General features: G+C 46.0%; 1 protein-coding gene across 1 annotated transcript in view; it reads left to right on the forward strand.

Moving 5' to 3' along the window:
- The first annotated feature begins 707 nt into the window (after window positions 1-707).
- The window catches only part of Ctnnbl1 (catenin beta like 1), a 185449-nt gene continuing 163816 nt past the window's right edge, over window positions 708-22340 (forward strand). Inside the window, exon 1 of the mRNA XM_028861754.2 lies at window positions 708-849. Within this exon, the coding sequence (XP_028717587.1) occupies window positions 820-849 (30 nt within the window). The 5' untranslated portion in view covers window positions 708-819. The remainder of the gene's footprint in view (window positions 850-22340) is intronic.

A 22340-nucleotide genomic window follows, 5' to 3' on the forward strand; every position in this document is an offset into this window, starting at 1 on the left:
AATAAAACCGACATATGCAATTTCAGTGTATCTACTAAGCACATTTAACAAGTAAGAAGAATGTCAAATTCATTTCATAATATATCTCTTTTGGCCCAATAAGCTAAAAATGAAAGGAAGGAAGAAAGGAAGAAGGAAGGAAGGAAGGAAGGAAGGAAGGAAGGAAGGAAGGAAGGAAGGAAGGAAGGAAGGAAGAAAAAAAGAAAGAAAGAAAGAAAGAAAGGAAAGGAAGGAAGGAAGGAAGGAAGGAGGAAGGAAGGAAGGAAAGAAAGAAAGAAAGAGAGAAAGAGAGAAAGAGAGAAAGAGAGAAAGAGAGAAAGAGAGAAAGAAAGAGAAAGGGTAACTAGTGCAAGTTTTGAAAATCTAGTGTGCATTTGATTCACACGTAACATCTCAGTCAGGACTAGCCACACTTCCAGCGCCCAGTAGCCACATGTGACTGTCTTATGGGTCAGTGCATTTCTTTATCATATTTCTTTATCTGGAAGCCTTGTAAGGGTAGGTACCATCGGCCCAGCATTTGCCCTATACTTAGAGAACTGCCACAGCTTTAAGTTCCTTCCCCTAAGTATCCGCCCCCTTTCCCGCCCCTCCAGGACCCAGGCGGAAGCAGTCGTCAAAACGCGGCTCGCTTTACGGCCGTACTTCCTTTTACGGCAGTGTGGCGGCCCGCCGGCCTCGCGCTCTTTTACTCTATTGGTTCTGAGGCCCCTCTCCTGGCGCTTTACGGCAGTGTGGCAGGAAAAGCCTCTGAGCGGCCCGTGGTTCGGGAGTGAGTGGAGGTAACCAAGGTACCCTGTGCTGATTGGGTCTGGAACCATGGACGTGGGCGAACTTTTAAGTTACCAGGTAGGTGAAGTTGGCAGGGCCGGAGGGCCCCTCATCCCCGCCAAGGTCGCAGGGCCGGAGTCCCGTCATCTCCCTTCCTCTCGGTCTTTGGCCCTCATGCTCCCCAGGGGTCTAGCCTGTCATTGCACTTCACTCCCCGAAGCCCTCGTGGACCCTTCCTTTCCCTTCCTTCTCCAGGCTTGAGCCCTTTGACCTCCCTTTCCCACCCGGCAGCCCGGTGCCCTTCCGCTCAGCTTTGGTCTCGTTTCTACCAATTCATAGGGCTTGAGGCAGTTGTGGAGAGCCCTGTTTTTTCCTCAGGGTTGAGCCTCAGTTTCTCTGTCAGCAGCCAATGTAGCTTTGGATAAGTTTTTCCTCCGTCGCCGAGCCTCAGTTTGTTCATTTGTTTATTTAAATCTATAAAATGGGTATATGTGAAAGGTCATTTGAAGGCGCAGAAACCTGTGCCCAAAGTTCCTACCGTCTTTTGATTGTCTCACGAGGCTCCTTGTGTCCTGCTGGTATTCGGTAGTCTTAGTAGTGTTGGAACCTGTGAACCATAATTAGTCTGAGTTAGGAAGTACTATAATTGTAAATCACACTGGATTTTAAAGACAGTATGAACAAAGTAGTATTTTATATTGATTATATGAGCCTTGATCATTGTTCATATTGATTGAATGATCTTATTTTGGGTAGTGGGTGAAATAAAATACAATTTAAGCCAACCATACCCATTTGTGTTGACTTTTAAATGTGTAGCTACTAGTGATAGCTCCGCAGTTAAGAGTAGACAGTGACATGCTGAGCCTGAGCTGCTGCTGATGACACCTTTAATCTCAGTGCCTGAAAGTTGGGAGGCAGAGGCCGGGGAATCACTGTGAGTTCCAGGCTAGCCAGGGCTACATAGGGAGACCCTACTCTCCCCAAAATAAGACCTGAATTTGCAGTCTCTTTTTTTATTGCTGATTGTTGTAACCTTGGACAAAATACCTCATGGTACCTACCTCATGGTCTGTGAAGCTGTTAAGAAATTGTTAGAGCTGGGCGGTGGTGGCGCATGCCTTTAATCCCAGCACTCGGGAGGCAGAGCCAGGCGGATCTCTGTGAGTTCGAGGCCAGCCTGGGCTACCAAGTGAGTTCCAGGAAAGGTGCAAAGCTACACAGAGAAACCCTGTCTCGAAAAACCAAAAAAAAAAAAAAAAAAAAAAAAAAAAAAAGAAATTGTTAGACCAGTGTTTGTTGTAGGGTAAAACAGTCCCTAAATAGTAATATTGATGGTTATTTCCCTTAGCCAATATATAAAAGACTGGCCCCAGAGATGGAGACTCCAGTAATGAGAAAGAATTTGTAAGCAACCAGGAGATGTGAGGCCATAATATTCTTCTCTCTAAGACAGTATAGCCGGAAGGTGGTGGTGCGTTCCTTTAATCCCAGCCCCCAGGAGGCAGGAGGATCTCTGAATTCGAGACAGAGTGAGTTCCAGGGTAGCCAAGGCTACACAGAGAAAGAAACCCTGTCTTTTAAAACCCAAAAAAGAAAAGAAAAGACAGTGTAGTTAATGATGGAACAAGAACGGTTGTAGGCAAGTCTCCGATGAGTGTTTATTTGGGAGTTATGGGCTAGCTAGTCCAGTCCATTGACTCAGATCTGGAGTGTACTAGCAGAAAAGGACCATTCTTTGGTTACAACTATTTATTGAACATCTACTGTGTACAAGGTACTGAGTCCACTGAGCATGTAATGTGGTGTAAATAAGACAAGACTTTTATTTTATTTTATTTTTTGTTTTTCGAGACAGGGTTTCTCTGTGTAGCTTTGCGCCTTTCCTGGAACTCACTCTGTAGACCAGGCTGGCCTCGAACTCACAGAGATCCGCCTGGCTCTGCCTCCCGAGTGCTGGGATTAAAGGTGTGAGCCACCACCGCCACCCGGCTAGACAAGAGTTTTACTTTTGTGTGAAGGCAGATATGGTGGGGAGTCACCAGAGAATAATCGAGAGTGTAAACAAGAAATTCAGGTAGTGGTGTGAAGGGAGTAGAGCAGAGTCTGCAGTGGAAACGTGAGCATGGTTTGGGGGCAGCCGGGCGTACGACTGTTGGACAGAAAGCGTGGTCCAGGTGCATCAAGCTCTTCCATTTGTGTAAAGGACACCCTGGGTTTCAAAGCTTTATCATGGAAAAAAGAAAATGAAGTATCTTAATTTTATGTAGATTACATTTAATGTATTGGATTAAGGAAAATAGGTTATTAAACTTAAATTTTGTGCCTACTTCAAAACTTAAACTTATATGTGAAGTTTTTTTTGTTTTTTTTTTTTTTTTTTTTTTTGTGTGTGTGTGTGTGTGTGTGTGTGTGACTTTTCATTCTATTTCTATTGGACAGCACTGTTGTAAATAACCCCTTCCAGGGCCTGCATAGACTGAGTGGTCAGGGAAGGGGTCCGATGAACCAGCATTAGTGCTCTGAAGGTTGAGAAGGAGCCAGTCGTATGATAGGGCAGAATGTTGAAGGCAGGAGCTATGGGCACAGGCTGCAGGTGAGCAGAGAGAAGAGCCGTGTGGCCAGGACTTGGTGAGTGAGCAGACCCAGAAGGTGATAAAGCTGGAGATGTAGGTAGACGACAGCCTTTGTAGGACTTCCTATGGGCCAGGAGAAAGCCTTTGCATTTTGAGAGGTGATACAGATGTCTTCATTCAACCCACTTGTTTTGAACAAGAACTCTGGTCTGATAGACTTAGCTGAAGTCACAGGCCAAGGTGATGACTGACAGGCCAAGGCAGTGGCCGATGTGTCAACAGAATCTTGGTCTTGTATTTGCTGCTCTGTTCCTTTTTAGCAGGGTCTACTTCTGTTCCTATCTGTGAAGACAGTGGTGCTTGGAGTTTAGTTTATAATCAAACACTCCCATCCTCCTGTGGGAAATCTTGAGGACCAGATGAGCTTGTGGAAGTGAAAGGCCTTTGAAGACAGTGATAGCCTAACATGAAATAATTATTTACCTGCATCCTCACTAAATGCACACAACAGCCCTATGAGGAATTTTCTTTTTTCCTTCTTTTTTTGGAGTCAGGGTCTTATGTAGACTGAGCTGTCCTCAAACTCACTATGTTGTCAGAGATTGACCTTGAATTTCTGACCCTCCTGTCCCACCTCCCAAATGCTGGGACTATAGGTGTGCACCACCACACCTGGTTTATGGTATGCTGTGGACAGAACCAGGGTTTCTCGAATGCTTGGCAAGCACTCTACCAACTGAGTGAAGTGCAATTCTAATTAGTCTTAACAATAAAAACCCAGAGTCAGGTATCGAGGGTGAAAGTTGAAAGATCAGAGAAGAGGAGCAGCAGCCACTAGAAACTTCTTACCTCTACAAATCCTCAGACCAAATTGTGGGGGAGGGTCCTCTCTTCACCTGCCTTATGGATTAAAGGTGTGAGCCTCCCAAGTGCTGGGATTAAAGGTGTGTGCCACCACTGCCCGACCTCTATGTTTACCTAGTGGCTAGCTCCGCCCTCTGATCTCTAGGCAAGCTTTATTTGTCAGACCATAAACAAAATATCATACAACAACTGAGCTCTATCCCTAGCCAGGGAGGAAATCCCCCTCGCCCCCATAGAGACTTACTATGTAATCCTGGCTGGCTTGTAGACCAGGCTACCCTCAAACTTACAAAGATCTGCCTGCTGCTTGCCTTTGCCTCTGCCTCCGGAGTGCTATGATTAAAGGCTTGCATGATCACACTCAGCATGAGGAACTGTTTTAATCCCCATGTTTTAGTGGAGGAAACTGAGACCTAACTGAAGGTGTCTGGCTAGTACTCAGGCTGTTCTGTTTCGTAGCTGGAGCTCCTGACCACTGTGCTGGTCTGTCTGTCTGTCTGTCTGTGTGCCAGAGACAGAACTAAAGTGCTTGCAGATGTGTTGTCAGGTATAATTCTCAGCACATCCTCCAAATGTAGATGGTGTGACTACTTCACGGAATGGGAGACTGAAGCTAGGGAGGCAGCTTCCCAGTCTGCTCAACTCAAATAGCCAGTCAGCAGCAGAGCCAGCACTGAATGCCCAAGCATGTGTTCCGTTTTGTTTCAGGTTAGAAAGCTTTCAGTAGGTGTCTTTTTATGCACGCGTAGAAGAAAGCATAATCATAAGCATTGTTGCTCATAGTCAACAGTGGCAAAGCTGACTTCAGCTGAGCACTGGAGCTCCTGTGTGGGAACAGAAGGGAGCCAAGCTGTCTGATTGGAGCATTCCGTGCTCTGAGACTTGAGGTTTTGCGTTTCTAGCCAGATAGCAGGTGATGCTAAAGCTGGTGCTCAGGGACTGACAGGAAGGCACCCTGGTCTAGAATTCCGAGTTCGGTGCTCAGGGACTGCACAGGAAGGCACCCTGGTCTAGAATTCCGAGTTCGGTGCTCAGGGATTGACAGGAAGGCACCCTGGTCTAGAATTCCGAGTTCAGTGCTCAGGGACTGCACAGGAAGGCACCCTGGTCTAGAATTCCGAGTTCGGTGCTCAGGGACTGACAGGAAGGCACTCTGGTCTAGAATTCCATCCCTCACTTCTCATGGGCACTGGTTTGCAGAGTTCTCAGCTCTGCCACTCAAAATTGAGAGCAAATCACTTAATCTCTCTGAGCCTCAGTTTCCTTCTATGCGTAATGAGGGGATTAAGTATGACTCTCTCTGAGGTCCCTAGTAGCTTTAAAATTTGGTGATACTAATTCTTTAGGCCGAGGGCTCCAGAGAGTCCAGTGGATAAGAAAGCCTGGTGTCGTGGAAGAAGTTGGGGCTGGAGACCTGGGAGATCTGGCTGTTAATCCAGCCTTTATCAGCACTTATCTGGGTGACTCAGGACAAGTCACTTTCTCTCTTTGCACATCATTTTTCTTGTCAGTTGTCAAATGAGGAGGCCAGGCTGTACAACTTCTGGTTCTTCCCATTCCTAAAACTCAGGGTCTAAGGTGAGCAAGAAAAAGTATCACACAGTGACAAGAAATGTTTATTAAAACTTTAACATTTTTTGCATGCTTATTAAATTTTATATTTGGGGCAAGTCAGTGGGAAGATTGCAATTTTCTGCTGAGATTGGTTCTTCTAGTAATAGGCAGGAGAGCGCCTCAGTGTATGCCTTATATCCTTGACAGATGTTAACAATTCATTTGAGAAGACAGGAGAATTACAATGTGGACAGGAGGTGGTGGAAAAAGTCTTAAGGAGGAAACCAGTTATGTTCCCAATATGGAAATGTACTTTTTTGATGCCTTCAGGCTTAGACATCTCATCAAGAAGTGTGCCCAGCAGTTGCTCTGCTGAGAAGTTTCTGCCGCATAGGCGCAGATCTAAACTCCAGGGCACTCTCATTAATACTCATTCCACAGATGTCTGGAAAAAGTTCTTACCTCTGAAGTTTTGCAATAAAGAATTCTCATTTAGTTGAGATTGGCTTGGTGGGAATGACTGGCTTTGTACCACCAGAGAATTCTCTTTGAGGCAGATTGGGGTCAGGGACCCTTGGCTTGGGGGATGTTGCAGACACCCACTCCTCCTTTCATATGCAGGTAATAGCAGCATCTTCTGGGATTGGAGGGGCTTCTAGCAATCTCTAATTTTGCCCTTCTCCAATTTCTTACTCTTGAAATAAAATTTAATGATAATAAGCTGTCAGTATGAAAGAATTTGAGGAGAGAAGAACTATTATCTAATCCAATGAATATTTTTTGTTTCCACAGTCATACGTATTTTGCATGACTGTAACTATTGTGTATGTACCATTTCATGTTCTTTTTTAAATTAAACATGTATTTTTTTTATATAACTTTCATGTTACTCTTTAACATATGTGGGCTTTTTGTTTGAGTAATAGACCATTTTCCCCTAAGTTATTTCTCTGCAATTGGATACTTAGGTAGCATCCAGGTTTTTCTTCTTGGAGGTAATATTGTGAGGAGGTTCTTTGTTCATATGACATTTCCCCCTTCCCACTTGTATTCATAATTACTTGGTGCTATCTCCTGAGCTAAGGGTTGCATGTGTTAAAATCCCTGAGACCTGATTCTGGTTCCTGAGGAATTGATGATGTGAGAAGTGAAGTGGGCATTTAAACACCTTTCTGTGTGAATGTAAGTATCCCAGGACCGTAGTGCAAGGAATACTCAGATAACCTTGGAGTGGGGCTGGGTTGGAGGGTGTGGGTTCGGTTGGTCATTGAAAAAAGGGTGGTGTTGGAATCCCAACCCTTGATGGAGGAGTTCTGTGGGTGACAGAGGAAGCTGGGAAGAGTCAGTTGCCAACTGTTAGGAGCAGAGCTGTGCGATGGGTGGTCAGGGTTGGGGAGTGGCCAGAGGAGACGGAACATGTGGATCCACTCCCTCATTCAGCACTGTGCACTCAAGTTGTACACCTTGTGATTTACGTTTCTGCCATTTATCTCGTAGGCACATTGTGTGCTAGTTCAAGGTTACTTGAATGAGTCTATTTTTCTTGTACATGTTTGTCATTTGTATTTCTTGCTACCTGCTTTTCCCCTTCTAAGATAGGAATTGGAGTGTGTAGTTGAGCCTTTTCAGTTGGTTGTTGTTGTTGTATGTGTAAGATACACTATTGGGAGCCTGGACACTTTTGTTCAGAATGCCCCCTTCGTCTTTGTGGCAGCTCGCGTTGTTTTAACCCTGGGAATATTATTCTGATCATACTGAAGGAGGCTGCTTTTTGCATGACAGCTTCGTGTGTTTCCAAGTTAATCTTGTTAGCAAGGTGCCTATAAATAACAGGAAAAGAGCTAGTTCTATTGATGTTCTCATTTGTTTTATCTCTTGATGTTTTTCTCCCCTTACGTTCATTTCTTCCCACCATAGCTTCCTCATCTGTCTTTCCTCCAGCTCATTCTTCTCACAGAATATCCAGTATGTTCCTGTGCCTCCTGTAAACTCAGGGGATGGAGCCAGCATCTAGCAGCATGTCTTGACCATCCTCAGTGCCAAGTAATGGTTGTTCGGGAATGGCATATGTATTCATTTTCTTATTGCTGAGATCAAATACCTGACAAGGAGCAACCAAAGGGTGGGAAGGTTTGTTTGGGCTCACAGCTTTAGGGATACAATGTGTTACTTTTCTGTTGCTGTGATCCATACCCTGACAAAAAGCAACTTAGGGGAGAAATGGCTTATTTGGGCTCACAGTTCCAGAGGGATGGAGTCCTTCATTGTGGGGAAGGGAGGGATGGGAGCGGAAGCATGAGGTTGCTCCCGCAGTCAGGAAGCAGAGATACCACATTTCATGTGCACATATGCACACAGAAAGCAGAGAGATTGAACAGGAAGTGAGGACAGGCTATAAACCCTCAATGCCCACCCTTAGTGATGCACTTCCTCCAGCAAGGCTCTACCTTCTAAAGATTTCATAACCTTCCCAAACAGCAGTACCAGCTGGGGATCCAGTGTTTAGATCCATGAGCCTATGGAGGACATAGCACATCACTGTCATTCCACTGTGGTGTGGGGAAGGCATGGCAGCAGGAATGTGAGGTGGCTGGTCACATTGCATCCACAGTCAGGAAGTGGAGCGATGAATGCTGGGGCTTAGCTTGAATTTTCTTTTTCATCCAGTTTTGGACCCCAGCCACTGGGCTGGCTGGTCTTGCTCATATTCTGGGTGCGTCTTCCCTCTGGAATAAAATTTTTGGGAAACTCCCTCGTAGACACACCCGGAGGTGTGTTTCCATGTTGGTTCTAAAGATTTATTTATTTGTATTTTGTATGTATGAGTGTTTGCATGCATGCATGTCTGTGCACTATATGCATGCTTTGTGGCCTCAGAGACCAGAAGGGCATTAGATTGCCTGGAACCCAGAGTTACAGGTGCTTGTGAACTGCCAAGTGGGTGCTGGGAAGCCTAGGTCTTCTGGAAGAACAAGCACTGAGCCATCTTTCTAGCCCCTCCAGGAAGGCTAGTCAAGGTGTCAGTGCAAATGAACCATCATGGACCTGGACTGAAAGACCCAGCACTGCATTAAGTATGTTGTGGGGTTGCCTTCTTTTTGGAAGCTTAGGCTCTACTGCCTTGTTTGCTGGCTGGCATGTGTGCTCTTGTTTTCACCTTTGATGTGAACTTGCTACTTCACCTTCTCAGTAGTTTTTCTCTTAAATTTTTTTTTTAATTAGTTATTTTGTGTTTAGCTGTTTCCCTGAATGTAAGTCTGTGTACCCTGTGGGTGCAGTGCCCTCCATGACCAGAAGAGGGCATCAGATTCCCTGGGATTAGAATTACATACAGTTGTGCGCCTCCATGTGGGTGCTGGGAATTAGATCTGCCAGAAGAGCAACAGTCTTTCGTTCCAGTCTCTAATTTACCTCTTAAAAATTAAAAAAAAAAAAAAGTGTGTTTGACTGAGTGTGTATGTGTGTGTGTGTGTGTGTGTGTGTGTGTGTGTGTGTACTTGTAACTCAAATGTCAGACTTAATTCAGGTGCTGCCAGCTCTCTCACTAATGTTCCATGTTTTAGTCCAGTTTTGTGTGGGCTCCTGCATTTCATTTAATTGTCATAGATTCTTAGTTTTCCTTTGTAATTTTGAAGAGTACTGGTTTTATTTTACTTACTTATTTATTTAGGTTTTTCGAGATAGGATTTCTCTGTGTAGCCCTGGCTGTCCTGGAACTTGCTCTATGGACCAGGCTGGCTTGGAACTCAGAGACTCACCTGACTCTGCCTCCTGAGAGCTGGGATTAAAGGGGTGTGCTACCACTGCCTAGAGAAGAGTACTGGTTTTAAAAACCTACATTGTTGAAGAATGCCTATGCCCTCTTCTGCCAGTGATTTCTTGGGCCTCACTGTTGGTATCTTTATTTTTACTAGAATGTGACTGTAATCCCGTTCTTGTCCTTTCAGAACTTAAACATTTTTTTCCTTCAGCTCCTTTATGTGTAGCTAGCTACCTGTCAGCCCAGGAGCCCTGATTGACATTTCTTGTGTCTACTGAGCTTCTGGCCAGATGTTCGGCTATCACACAATTCTCTGCTTTCTCCTCTGCCCTCCCATGCCCAACTTTGCATTTTAGTCAGGGCTGCCAACTGTTCAGCTGACTTGAAAGAAGCCTTGGGGCCCTTTCTCAAAGATGAAAGGGCTGGGAGATGAAAGATTCTTTCCCCCTGGACCATGCAATCTTGTGAGCCAACTCCCTTCAGTAGCCAATAAAGCATAAGCATGTGTGAGCGACTGACTCACAGGCTGGAGAGGAAGAGGCCCTGTCCCAGTTAAAGCTTGAGGAGTTTGCACTCTAGCGGGAGCTCCCAAGGCTTGAGCTCCCAGTGCTGAGTGTCAGTGCTGCCACACAGGTGTCAGCAGGATGAGCCAGACACGCCCACTGGTGGGAAAGAGAAGGCCTCCCAGAGGAGGAGGGCCGTGTCTTCAAGAGCCTTCTTTCTAGCCTTCCTGCTCCAACTACCGCCACCTAGCTATGGCCTTGCATGGTCTTACCACACAGGTGGCTTCCTAGGCAGGCTTGCTTTGATCATATGGTGCTATTGCCATGTAGATGAGGGTCCATTTCCTCTGTATGCTGACAGAATGCTCTTCTCCAGGCATAGAGGTCATACAGCGATGGACCCAGGCCCCCCTACTTCAGAAAGATCTGTTGATGTAGGTCATATTGAATGGCCTTCTTGATTTGGGGGTGAAATCGGGGAACACAGTATCTTCCTGTACTCTCAGAAGGTGTCACTGCTTCCGTTGGAGGACTGAATGTATACGGTTGAACACGATCGAGACGTTTTCCTACATAAAAATGACTGCATCAGAGAATACCATGGTTCAAAATAGCTTGTCAGCACTGTGGGAGGAAGAACTGGAAGCCTGTGAAGTGTCTTTAATGTTTAGCATGGCAGATGAATGCAGACTGTGGATCAGATGGCCTGCATTTGAACCCCAGTCCTGCTGAGTGCTAGCTGTGTGACCTTGGGCCAGTTAATTAACCTCTGTAAACCTTGGTTTTTATCTTTCAGATGGAGATCATCTAACAGTATCTATCTGTAGCCCACCATCCTTAGAAATATCCTCATGCTACCTTTATAATCTTTTATTCTTTTTTTTTTTTTTTTTTTTTACATCCCAGGTCTCAACACATAGCCCTGACTGGCTTGGAACTTTCTATGTAGACCAGGCTGTCCTGGAATTCAGAGATCCCCTGCCTCTGCTTACTGGGTGCTGGGATTAAAGGCATGTGCCACCATGCCCGGCTATCATCTATATATTTTGTAAATTACAGGATTAAATGAGGCAGTGTGGGTGGTATGGTTCCCAGTAAATGGTAGCTGTTGATTTTTATTATTGACATTCCAAACAAACATGCTACAGGGAAACAAAAGTTTGTCTTGAATTTTGCAGAGCTGCCTCAGTATTCCCAAGATCTTTGGTCCCTTGGAGATTAAGGTTTAGAATTAAATGAAGTGAAATGAGAACAGTTTGTCACCCACACATGCCACACTGCAGCATATTCTCAGCAGGCTAGAGCACAGTCCTACTCTACCACAGTTAGCAGTCACCGATAGCAAGAATTATGCCTCCAACACGGCCGTTTGTTCCCCAGGTCTCCTTCAAGGCACTGAGAAATCACAGTTTCTGCCCAGCAGGTAGCAGGAATCTCACAAATCACCCTTTTCCCTACCCCAGTCATCCTGAGGGAAGTGGGTGGTTTTGATCTGAGTCTGTGTAGCTGGAGAAAAACTGGAATTAGGAGATAGAGCCTGGATTCTGAGTCTTCTTTTACTGTCTTCTGAATCAGCCATTGGCTCTGTAGTCTTTCATCTGAATTGTTCAGAGCCATTTTCTTTTCCAGAGTGCCTGCTCTGAAAGTGCAAATCTTAGGATCTCAACTCCATTGCAGGTTGGCAAATAAAAACAACTGGTTAACCTTGTCCTAAGGTTACTGAATGAGCTAAGGAGACTTCTATTTTTGTTGTTGTTTGTTTGTTTGTTTGTTTGTTTGTTTTTTTCCAGACAGTTTCTCTGTGAAGCAGTCCTAGCTGTCCTGGAACGAACTCTGTAGACCAGGCTGGCCTCGAACTCACAGAGATCCGCCTGCCTCTACCTGGGAATAAAGGCATGCACCACCACCACCTGGCTCCATTTTTGTTTTTTGATGTGTGTATAGCTGGGTGCAGATGTGTGTGCTTTGGTGTAGGTGTGTGGTGCATGTGTGATGGAGTACAGGAGTCAGTGTTGGGTGCCTTCTTCAATCACTTTCCACTTTTTGGGACAAGATCTCACACTGAAGCTTGCCGATTTGGCTTATTGGCTGACCAGTGAGCCCAGAGATCTAACAGTGTCCACCTCCCCAGTGTTGAGATTGTAAGCCACTGTGCCTGGAACTCAGGCCCTCATGTTTTGTTGTTGTTGTTTGTTTGTTTGTTTTTCAGACATAGTCTGGCTATGTAGCTCATGTTGGCTGGGAACTCATGATCCTCCTGCTTCAGCCTCCCATATGCTAGGATTACAGGTGTTACTACCATACTCAGCAAAGTATTAGCCTTGTGTGAGGACATCATCTACCTCAGTCCTTGGACTTTTCTTTAGCCTTGCAATGTACAGAGTCACTAGCTGCCCCCAAAAGGATCTGAAACGGAGCAAAATGCCTTGCATTCCAAAAGCAGATATGATTGATTATTTAACAAGTCGCTTGATGTCATCCACATGCTTATTGTGTTAATTTCCAGAATTGGGAAGTGATTAGAGTTCTTCCCAGTGGGGATTTTTGTTGGATGTAAACTGACCATTCCTTTGTATCTGAGCTGTGAGATGTATGTTTGCTTTGGGCTGTTTTCTTTGCAGCTCTGGGTTTACTAGTCTCTCTGCACATGGAGTGTCAGTGGAATCTCAGATTAACGATGAGAGAAACTTTTGAGCATTTTGAGGTCACATAATGGCTCAGTTAGCTGAAACAGGGGTGCAGCTGTTGGTCAGGGGAAAATAGACCTACCAAAGATCCAGCAGAACACTGGAGCTCAGCGATAAAAGGGCGAGAAACAACATTACTATTGATTATGTGGGGTGGCTGCTGAAAGAAGCCCGTAATGAGGTTTAGAAGGTGGAGCAGGTTGTATTGAATTGTACCGACTCCCACTTGCCTGCTGTCTTTGGAGAGTGTGCTGCAGGTTCTTCATAAAGAGATTTTCCAGATTTCAGAGGCCTTAAGTGAGGTGGGAGTGCTGAGCAAGGAGGAGCCCGGAGCTTCTCTGTTGCATCTGCCTCCTCTTACAGGGCTGGAGCCCTGATGGGAAAGGACCTTGCCTTAGGACCCAACTACTGGCTGACAGGATGGGGCTGGAGCCGAGCTTTGTCCATGATCATGCCTCCTGCCTTTTCCATCATTTTAATGGAGCTCTCTCCGAACACTCAAAGCATATATGTTTTCACCTTTTCCAGGAGGCTGCACTGTGCACTCAGGGCCATCGTTATGAGCGCATGCTAACTGCAGGTTTTCTCCTGGCCTGTGCAGATCTTTGACTGCTGCGTGGTGGCATGGAGGGGGTTTGGGAACTGGTGCCCACTTTTCACAGCCGTTCACTCTTCTCCGTGAGGTCTGCTGTCATTCCTTAGTGTTAGTGTATAATAGATTTCTATCTAACCTCTGAGGCCTTTTGGTTCTTTCTCTTAATGGTGTCACGGAAAACTGTGCTTGTTGGATGAAGTTTATTATTCTTGGTAGAACTCTTCCAGAAGACATTGGGGTCTGTAAGATTCTAGAACTCATTTATGACTTGTTTTTGTTTCTTTAGGCAATTTCTTTTTGCCCACCACTGACATCTTGGGCACTAGAGAATGTCTGATCAACAGGGCTTCCTCTGGCTGCTTGCCTTTTTGGAGGGGAGTTATTCATTTAGCTCTCTGACTGTTGTGGTTATCTTTTCTTTAAAATTATTATTTTTTTATGTGTATGAGTGTTTTGCGTACATGTATGTCTGTGTACTACATGTGTGCCTGGTGTTCCTGGAGGTCAGAAGAGGGTGTTATATCCCCTAGAATCGGAGTTGTGGATAGTTTTGAGCTTCTGTGTGACTGCTAGGAACTGAACCTGGGTCCTCCCTAAATGCTCTTAACCTCTAAGCCATTGCTTAGCCCCAATTGCCTTCTATGTCAGTGTACACATTCAGATTCACACACCCAGAACCCCCTGAAAGCTAGATGGAAGCAGACGTCCGAGACCCAGATGCCCGTTCCTGGCTTCTTTGTGCCTTTCTTGTACTGTGGCTGTCTGGTATCCCTCCTCCTCCCCTTTACACTCCTGGGTACACAATGCCTTTTCCAGACATGGTCTGCATGTGTGCTCTCTGGTTCCCAGCATCAAGAACTATGCATGAATGGGCCACCTCAGATGTTATATCCTTCTCTGTCTGGACCTTCAAGATCCATGTTTTGGCCACAGCCCGTTAGTGGTCACCATGTCCAGGCCACCTTCTGTGAGAGGATGGTTTGGGTAAAGCCCACCCAGGAACCCCTCAGTTCTTCTAGTTCTTAGACAGTCTGCAAGTTCTCCATCTTGGCTCTGTCTCCCTTTGTATTGTTTCCTAGCCATTTACTAGGGGTTGGCAAGGAGAGAGGGTGCTGTTTCCTACAGGGCACCATGGCATATGCTCAGAGTCGGGCTGAGAGCCAATCCAGATTTTCAGGGGTTAGGAAATTTTATGTGGATTAGTGGTCCATATTGAACCTTTGTTCTTTAATTGTTCTACACATTTATTAAATGCCAACTACATGCAAAGTATTACACTAGGCTCTGGTCAAATCCCCTGTCTGTATGGTGCTTACATCCAGTAGGGCGAGACAGAAGAAGTAAATAAGAGTATGCAAACAGACTACTGGACAGAAGATGATTCAGATGTGCTGTGAAGAGAAAACATGGCCAGTGTAACTGTAGCACTGATTGCTATTTACTTGAGAAGGTTCTAGAGGGCCTCTTGAGGAGATAGGGTTTCAGTTGAGATCTAAATGATGAGAAAGTCAGCCATCTGAAGAACTGTGAGCAGCAGTGTAGGCTGAGGGAGCAACCAACACACAGGCCCCAAGGTGGGAGCAAGCTTGTCTCGTTTGGGGTGTGTGTGAAATGAGGACCGAGGTCAGCCTGGAGAAGAGAGAAACTCAACACTGTGATTTTCTTCTCAGTGTAGTGGGACGTCATTAGGGCTCTGAAGCTGTGGAGTGGCACAGTCAGGCTTGGTCGTGGGGCCCTGGAGAGTCTGTCTGGCCAGCGTGACTGTTGAAGGGGTACAGACTCCACCTTTGTGCTGTGAGGCCACAGCTGACGCCATGTTCTCCCTTGGATAATTGCTTTCCCGCCTCTGTTATTTCCCCGCACATTTCATCTGTGCTGTGACCTAATCAAGAAGCAGCTCTCTCCTAGTGCCGGGGTTGGCACAGAGAGTGTGGGCAGAGGGCCTCTATTGAGGAGTAGCCTGGCCTGAGAGAATTGAGAGAGCAGCCCTGGCAGGCCCCAGGCCCGGACAGCTGCCCCACAGCACCTGCGCTTTGCAGGAAGCTTTGGAACTGTGAACCCTGCGCTCCTGCAGAACAGCTGCAGATGGCCGGGGCTGCTGATTAAATGTCGCTGCTGATCTGCCCAGATCTGCTGCCCTCCCTCCAAGCCTGCTTTCACGCCGCAGTGGGTAATTAGGGGCACGGCCATTCCTAGGACTCCCAGCACATCATTTGCAGCTGGCTTAGGGGGGACATTTCAGTTTCTACCAGTTGTGTAAGTGACTGCAGTGGGCAGTGTCCACAGATGGCTACTTCTTGTTTTCAAATAAAAAAACCAAAAACAAACAAACAAAAAAAACCAAAAGGACTGTCCCTAAGGAAAGGGAATAATTGCCTGCCTCTGCTGCCTCCGCTGTTCTCCTGTGGGAATTCTGCCATCAGACTTGTCAGGGTTGCTTGGCAGGGACTTTTCCCCCTGAGTTAGCACAGAGATCTGAATGGGCAGAGATAACGCAAATTAGCGAAGATATAAGCCTATCTGCAGAGGAGCAGACTTCCTTCTGACCAGAGGTGCTCTTGCTGGGTACCACCCCGATTCTCCATGCTTCTCAGTCCTGATGACAAGAAGTGAGAAGAACTGACTTGGCGCCGCCTGAGGCGGGCAGTTGGGCAAGGCAGTGGAGTCTGAGAGGGCCTCAGGCCACTCGGCTTGCCTGGTGAATGAGGTGCGGGGATCTTCCCTTGCCGGCTTCTCACTGGGCCTCTCTGCCTCACCCAGCATAATGAACTGGAGAGCCACAGTTCATGGTTCACCTGCATTTTTCTTCCCTTAGATTTCTTCCGTCCTCTCAGATCTGGCAAGGACACAGAAGACTCAGAGGGGAAGGAGAGATGGCATCTGCCTCTGGCTGACATGACTTGTGCCATGGTCGCATGGGGATTCCATAATGAAGATTGCAAATCACTTGCCTTTCTCTTGGAGCCTGCCCCATAATTAGAAGATTAAACATTTTGTTTAAATTAGTAATTTCCCCTCCCTCCTCCCAGGGCTTCAAGCTACCCTTCCAGCAGCGCGGAGACCCGTTAGCTGCCTGGCACTGGCCTTTGTGTTGCAGCTCTGATTGTCAGCAGAAGGTTGAGGAAGTCTTATTTTAATTAAAAAAGCGATTTTCTTTTTCCTTGCTTCACCTTGTGTGGAGCAGAGGCCCTTCTCCCCTTGTGAACTTGGTGATGGCTGAGTGTGGTGAATGTGACTCTTCTCAGGAGTGTGACACTGAGCCCAGCTGGGTAGCAACAGGGCCGGGGTATGTGCAGCTGGGCCTCAGGTCTCGGCTCTGCAGCAGGGCCTCAGGTCTCGCCTCTGCAGCAGCAGCAGCAGCTTGCCCTTCAGCTGGCAGGTTGTCTTTGTGTTTATGGAAGAAGAGGGTCACTTACAAGGATGATGTTTCTAAATTGCAGCAGATGACAAGCAGCTTAAAGAGGAGCACTGATGTCACCCACCCCAAAACAAAACAGAGGCCTGTGACTTCCATGGTGAAGCCCACTGAGAGCCAGGCTCCGGGCTGTTTGTGTGCATGCCATCTTATCTGTAATCGAAGATGAGGGAGGAAGGCTCACAGAGCTTGCGCATGAGACACCCAGCGAGTAGATGGGCAAATGCTTCCTAGAAGGCGGCTCCCATGAATAAAGGCAGCTTAGAATGAAAACTTATGCAGAATGGAGAGGCATAGCACCACCGCTTGGCCTGTACTCACTTTCCCTCTGTCACAGGTATCGTTTTTTTGCATAGGAATTGCCTGGTTACATATAAATGCCCTTCTCATTGCCTTGAGGTCCTCAAGGGCTGTGGGCAGATCAGAGCCTGCCGTAGGGTAACTGCTCAGTAGATGCCCTTAACTAAAGAAGGGTCGAGTGAGGGTGGGTGGGTGAATGAAGTAGCCATCCATAATTAGTGACTAAATTGGGGGGGGGTCTCTTATGAGTCTTTTCCACTTGTGGTTTACCATCTCTCCAGTTGCCTTTTTACAGTCTTCTGCCTCGGTCTCCTTACTGCTGGGATTATAGGTATACGGTACCAGAGGGAGGTGCTCATATCTATGTGTGCCCATGTAGAGGCCAGAGAAAGGCATTGGGCATCCTGTGCAATCACTCCCTCTTACTCCTTTGAGATAGTGACTCCCACTGAATCTGGAGCTAGGCAGATGGCCAGCAAACCCCAGTGATCCTCACAACATTGGTGCTAAAGTACACATGTGACATTTCTGTGAGTGCTGACTATTTGAACTCAGGTCGTTACCCACTGAGTTTTTGTTCCAAAATGTTTATTTCACTTACTTATGTGGTGCTAGGGATTGAAGCCAGGGCCTCCCATATGCTAGGTAGTCCCTTCACTGTTCTTGCTTCTTCTTTCTTGATGAAGTGTAGATTAAGCTGTGTTTGTGACTGATCTTGGCCTTACTCATAGGAAACTTGCCTTAAATAATAGCAGATGGTCTTCACAAAAGCCCAATTTCGTTCCTCTAGTAACAGGAGAGTTGATTGACATTTCTCTTAAAGACTAGGGCTGCCTCTGACCCTAAAGCAAGAGATCGATTGATTCATTTATTTGCCAGAGATTTACTGTAAGTCCACTGTGGGCCATAATTGCTGTTTTCTCTGCACCCAGCCTTATAGGCAAGAAATGAGACTGCACAAAACAACAAGATTGGTTTTTATTTTGTGTTGGTTGGCTCAAGAATATCTATTTCGATTATATATGTATATGTATACATACACATAGTGTGTGTGTGTGTGTGTGTGTGTGTGTGTGTGTGTATGTATGTGTGTGTGTGTTTAATGTTTTGGGTTTGGCTTTTCCACATATTATCTCACAACACTAGGGAGGCTTTTTCCCAAGATTTGTGGTGATTTGTCCAAGGTCACCAAAATCTGTTCTCTTCTCCTTGTGTGTCTCTCTATTCATGGACTAGTTTAACATCAATTTCTTGGGAGTTTTGTGTTTCGTACAGGTGTAGGATGCACATGTCTAAGTCATTGCTGTCAGCTCATTTTAAGTATAAGGAGCTCCAGGAACAGATGTACAGTAAGCACAGAAGCCAGGTGAGGCGAGTGATTCCTCACATGATGTGTCAGGATGCCATCAGGTTTTGCCTACTTGACCTAATTGAATCTGTCACCACCGTTTTCTAGCTCTGGCTTTGGGCAGTTTGCTGAGGTATCTCCTACAGCCTCACCTCCTTCATTTGGGAGTATTACCTCTAGGAATATTACCTCTCCAGTAGGAATATTACCTCTCCAGAAGGCGTGTTTGGGATCGGAAAAAACGTGACCCGTTTATGACCCAGAGCAGGCTTGCAGTTAGTGGTGACTGTGCAGTTTGAGTGGTCACTGGGAAAAAAGCTGTAGGTAGAATTTTCTGGGTTCTTTGGTTCTTGGGATCTCCGTGCCTCGGTTTATTGTTTTTGTTTTTGTGAAATTTAAGGCTCAGTGTGGCTCACAATGTAGCTTTGTTTTAAGAGGTGGCTAGCTTCTGTCTTTTCAGACTGTTTGAGGCAGCACGTCTCCGGTGGTGGATGTTTACTGGAACCCTTGAGTTTCTGAGTAATTCCAGTCTGAGACAAGTGAGTAGAATTGATGTCGGGCTGCCTTAACACAGGTGTTATAAACAAGATTAAGAGGTTGTTGAAAAGATATCAGCGGAGCTCTGGGGCTGGTTTTCTGAAGTCATTCTAAAGTGACAGCTAATGGGTAGTTTGCCTGATGGCTCTCTCTGAGCTGGCTGTAACTGACTGGAGATTCACCCACAGAGGAAACCTGCTTATGAACATTTGCGGTCCTTTATCATGAAGCCAAGCCCTGAAACAGAACCACTGTCTTTGCGCTGTGCATGTTGCCTTTGCGCCGTTGGATTCCATTTTTTTCTCTTGTTGTTTGTATTATTTTGTGGGGGTTTTGTTTGTTTGTTTTTTTGAGGCAGTTTTAAATTGGATGTCCTAAACCTGCTAAGATGATTCAAAACAGTTGTTTTACTTCACTGTGTATTTTTGGAAGACATTTATGTATCTATTCCTCAGCCTCTGTGGAATCCTGTCTGTGAGGAATGTGTTGTGCCTATCTAGTCTGCAGGTGCTCCTGTCAGAGGCTGAGGACCTTCAAATGCTCCCGAAGTCAGTAGCTGCTAGGCTCGGGTCACTTTGAAATCGGTTTCATAGCCTCCTCACGACAGTGTGGTGGAGGGTAAGGCTTGCACTGAGAATTTGCCAGTAGCCAAGGCCAAAGGCTCCTCCCACTTGTCTTCCAAGTGGCCAGGTAGCCAGTGCGCTCTTCTTTTCTAGAGAAATGATTTCAGACATTGGATGCCCATCTCGAATCACTCCTTCACCAGCCTTCTCTTCGGTGGGAGTGGAGATACTTCGCTAACTTCAGTAGTTTGTCGGCCATCTATAAAACAGTAAAGGCTTTGAATTAAGGAGAACAAAGTGCGTCTTAGACCACAGCAGACATGAAGCCATCCTTTTTCATTGTGCATGATGGACTCATCAACAGGCATGCATGCAGGCCAGAGCAGTGATCCTTCAGTCAAGCTGAGAGGTAAGCCAGCAGCAGGTGCTGGAGAGCCTGGTGGCAGTCACACTGTGCCTTCAGAGGCTGCTCTCCCTCCCAGCTGCAGTGTGAACCCTGAGGTCAACAGCCACCAGACTCCTGCTCCCTGAAAGAGTGGGGCTGCCAGTGTGAGGAAGCTAATGAAGAAGTGTTAGCAAATTAATAAAGTGCTTAGATTCTCACTCACAATCCGCTCTGGAGCATTCATTCTCCCTTCTCATGTTCTCCAAGCGTCCTTCCTTCTGCTGTCCTTCTGGAAGGATGTACACCTCCCCCACAACAGCCCCTTATGTTTGAAGGAGGAATGCAGCTCTTAGTCTCAGCAGTGATCTTAGAGGCAACTTGAAGATCTCTTTGCCCTACTTTAGTTAATGAATCATCTGTTGCTGAAGGCAATGGTCTGGTGGCTGGAGACGTCTCTGTCAGCTCAATTGCCTGTGACAGGTGTGCCATATAACATTCAGAACCACCACATGGGCCCGCTCTTGCCAAATGCAGTGTGCCCCCAACCCCTCATCCTCATAAGCATTTGTGTATCTGAGCTGTGGTTTAAAACAGTTAATGGTTTCATGAGTCAAGGTCTTGTTATGTAGCCCAGGCTGGCCTCAGACTTGTGGTCTTCCTGCCTTCGCCTCCCAGGTGCTGAACTTAGAGACGTGCCGTCACACCTCTCTCATAAGTTTCCATAGTTTTCTCATGTCACTTTGTTAGTTAATGTTTAAAACTTCAAAATGGTCTGCTGAAGGAGGTAACCGGAGGCTCAGCATGAGTTCCCCTCCAGGTGATCCCCACAGAGACAGTTGACACTCCATGGACAGTATACTCCTGGCTAAGAGGGTGGCAGAAAAACAGCAGAAGGGGCTTTAATTTCGGCTAAAACATGATGGCATTGGGCAGACATGATGCAAGTGTGGAGTTGAGGGTCATTTCTGGGGCGGTGACACGAAGGCACTCTGGAGTCTGTCGGGCTCAAGTCCTTTTTCTGTGTTGTGTCTGAAATTATTCATCTGTAAGTGATAGGGCAGAGCTAATTGTCTGAGTTTTCCCGTGTGTACTCTCAGAATATCACTTGGTACTAAGTGATAAATGTACTAAACTTTGTACACAGCGCAATTTAGGGTGGTGCCATGTGACTAAGTACAGGAGGATGAAGAAATGGGATCTCTGCTGCAGTCTCCCAAAGGCCAAGGACCTCTGAGAATTTGCATATTTGTATTAATAGTTAGTTAGCAGTCTTGGCAGCCTGTCTGGTTCCTTGGTGCCTCTGTCCTTTCCCGTTTAATTATGACATGGTTCTTGGTCTCTGGTCTGATACAGATGTCTTCTATAACCCTGCTGTCTCCTGTGTTCGCGTTAGCCACAGAACCAACCAGAAGACTCACTATCCTCTTTACTTGTGTTTCTCACAAGATCTCAGGCATCTGGAAGACAATGCCTTTCTGGATTTCCTTTGTGTTTTAAACCTTGTGTTTCTAGCATGGGGCTGTGTGGGTGTGTGCAAGTCCTGTGAGTTTGGTGCGGTGGATGTTGATGTGTATGTCCTTTCTCTGTCTGTCCATCATGTTCATGACAACCTATGTACTTAACACTCACTTATTTATTAAATGTAACAATCTTAAAAATATTAGGGGGAAAACAGCCAGGAGGTGGTAGCGCACGCCTTTAATCCCAGCACTCAGGAGGCAAGGAGCAGGTGGGTCTTTGAGTTCGAGGCCAGCCTGGTCTACAGAATGAGTTCCAGGACAGCCAGGGCTACACAGAGAAACACCATCTTGAAAAAAAGCAAAAAAAAAAAAAAAAAAAAAAAAAAACCAAAAACCCCAAAGTTAGAAAATAAATTTGAAACAAAATAAAACATGATCTGTAGAGGTATTCTAATTCCATCCTGTAATCATTGCTGGTATTTGTGCCACTTTTCAAATTTCATCAGCAGGATGGATAGAACATTTTTTTTTTTTAATTTAAAAGAGTTGTGGCAAATTGTCATTTTGAAAAGCAGCCAGAGAGAAGGATGGTTTTCATTTAGCTTGTGGAAGGCTCAGATACTGAATGCCAGAATCTCAGAACATAGAGGGCCTGCTGAGGTCGAGGATGAGTAGGGGCGGGGCTGTTGACAGAGTATGGAATCAGGCTCCTTAGACTCTGATGGTGCTTGGACACCTTATCTGTTGTCTTCACTTTAGCGGTATGTGTGTGCTAAAGCCAAAACCTATCTCTAACGAAGATTGTTGGGGTCGAGCTCTTCTATAGTCTCCTCCCAGAGCTCCAGAAGAGACGATACCAGCAGCGGATTAATTAATCTGAGGGATGTTCGAATGAATCTATATACACGAAACTCTTTAGTTCATTCACTTTATTCTTCTAAGACAACATCTCTCTACACAGCTGCAATTCTGTTCTCATAACTTAGCTCCTCTCTGTCCCTTCCTCTTGTCCTCTCATTGTT

This window comes from Peromyscus leucopus, chromosome 4 (assembly GCF_004664715.2).
Source record: "Peromyscus leucopus breed LL Stock chromosome 4, UCI_PerLeu_2.1, whole genome shotgun sequence".
In the NCBI taxonomy this organism is placed as follows: domain Eukaryota; kingdom Metazoa; phylum Chordata; class Mammalia; order Rodentia; family Cricetidae; genus Peromyscus; species Peromyscus leucopus.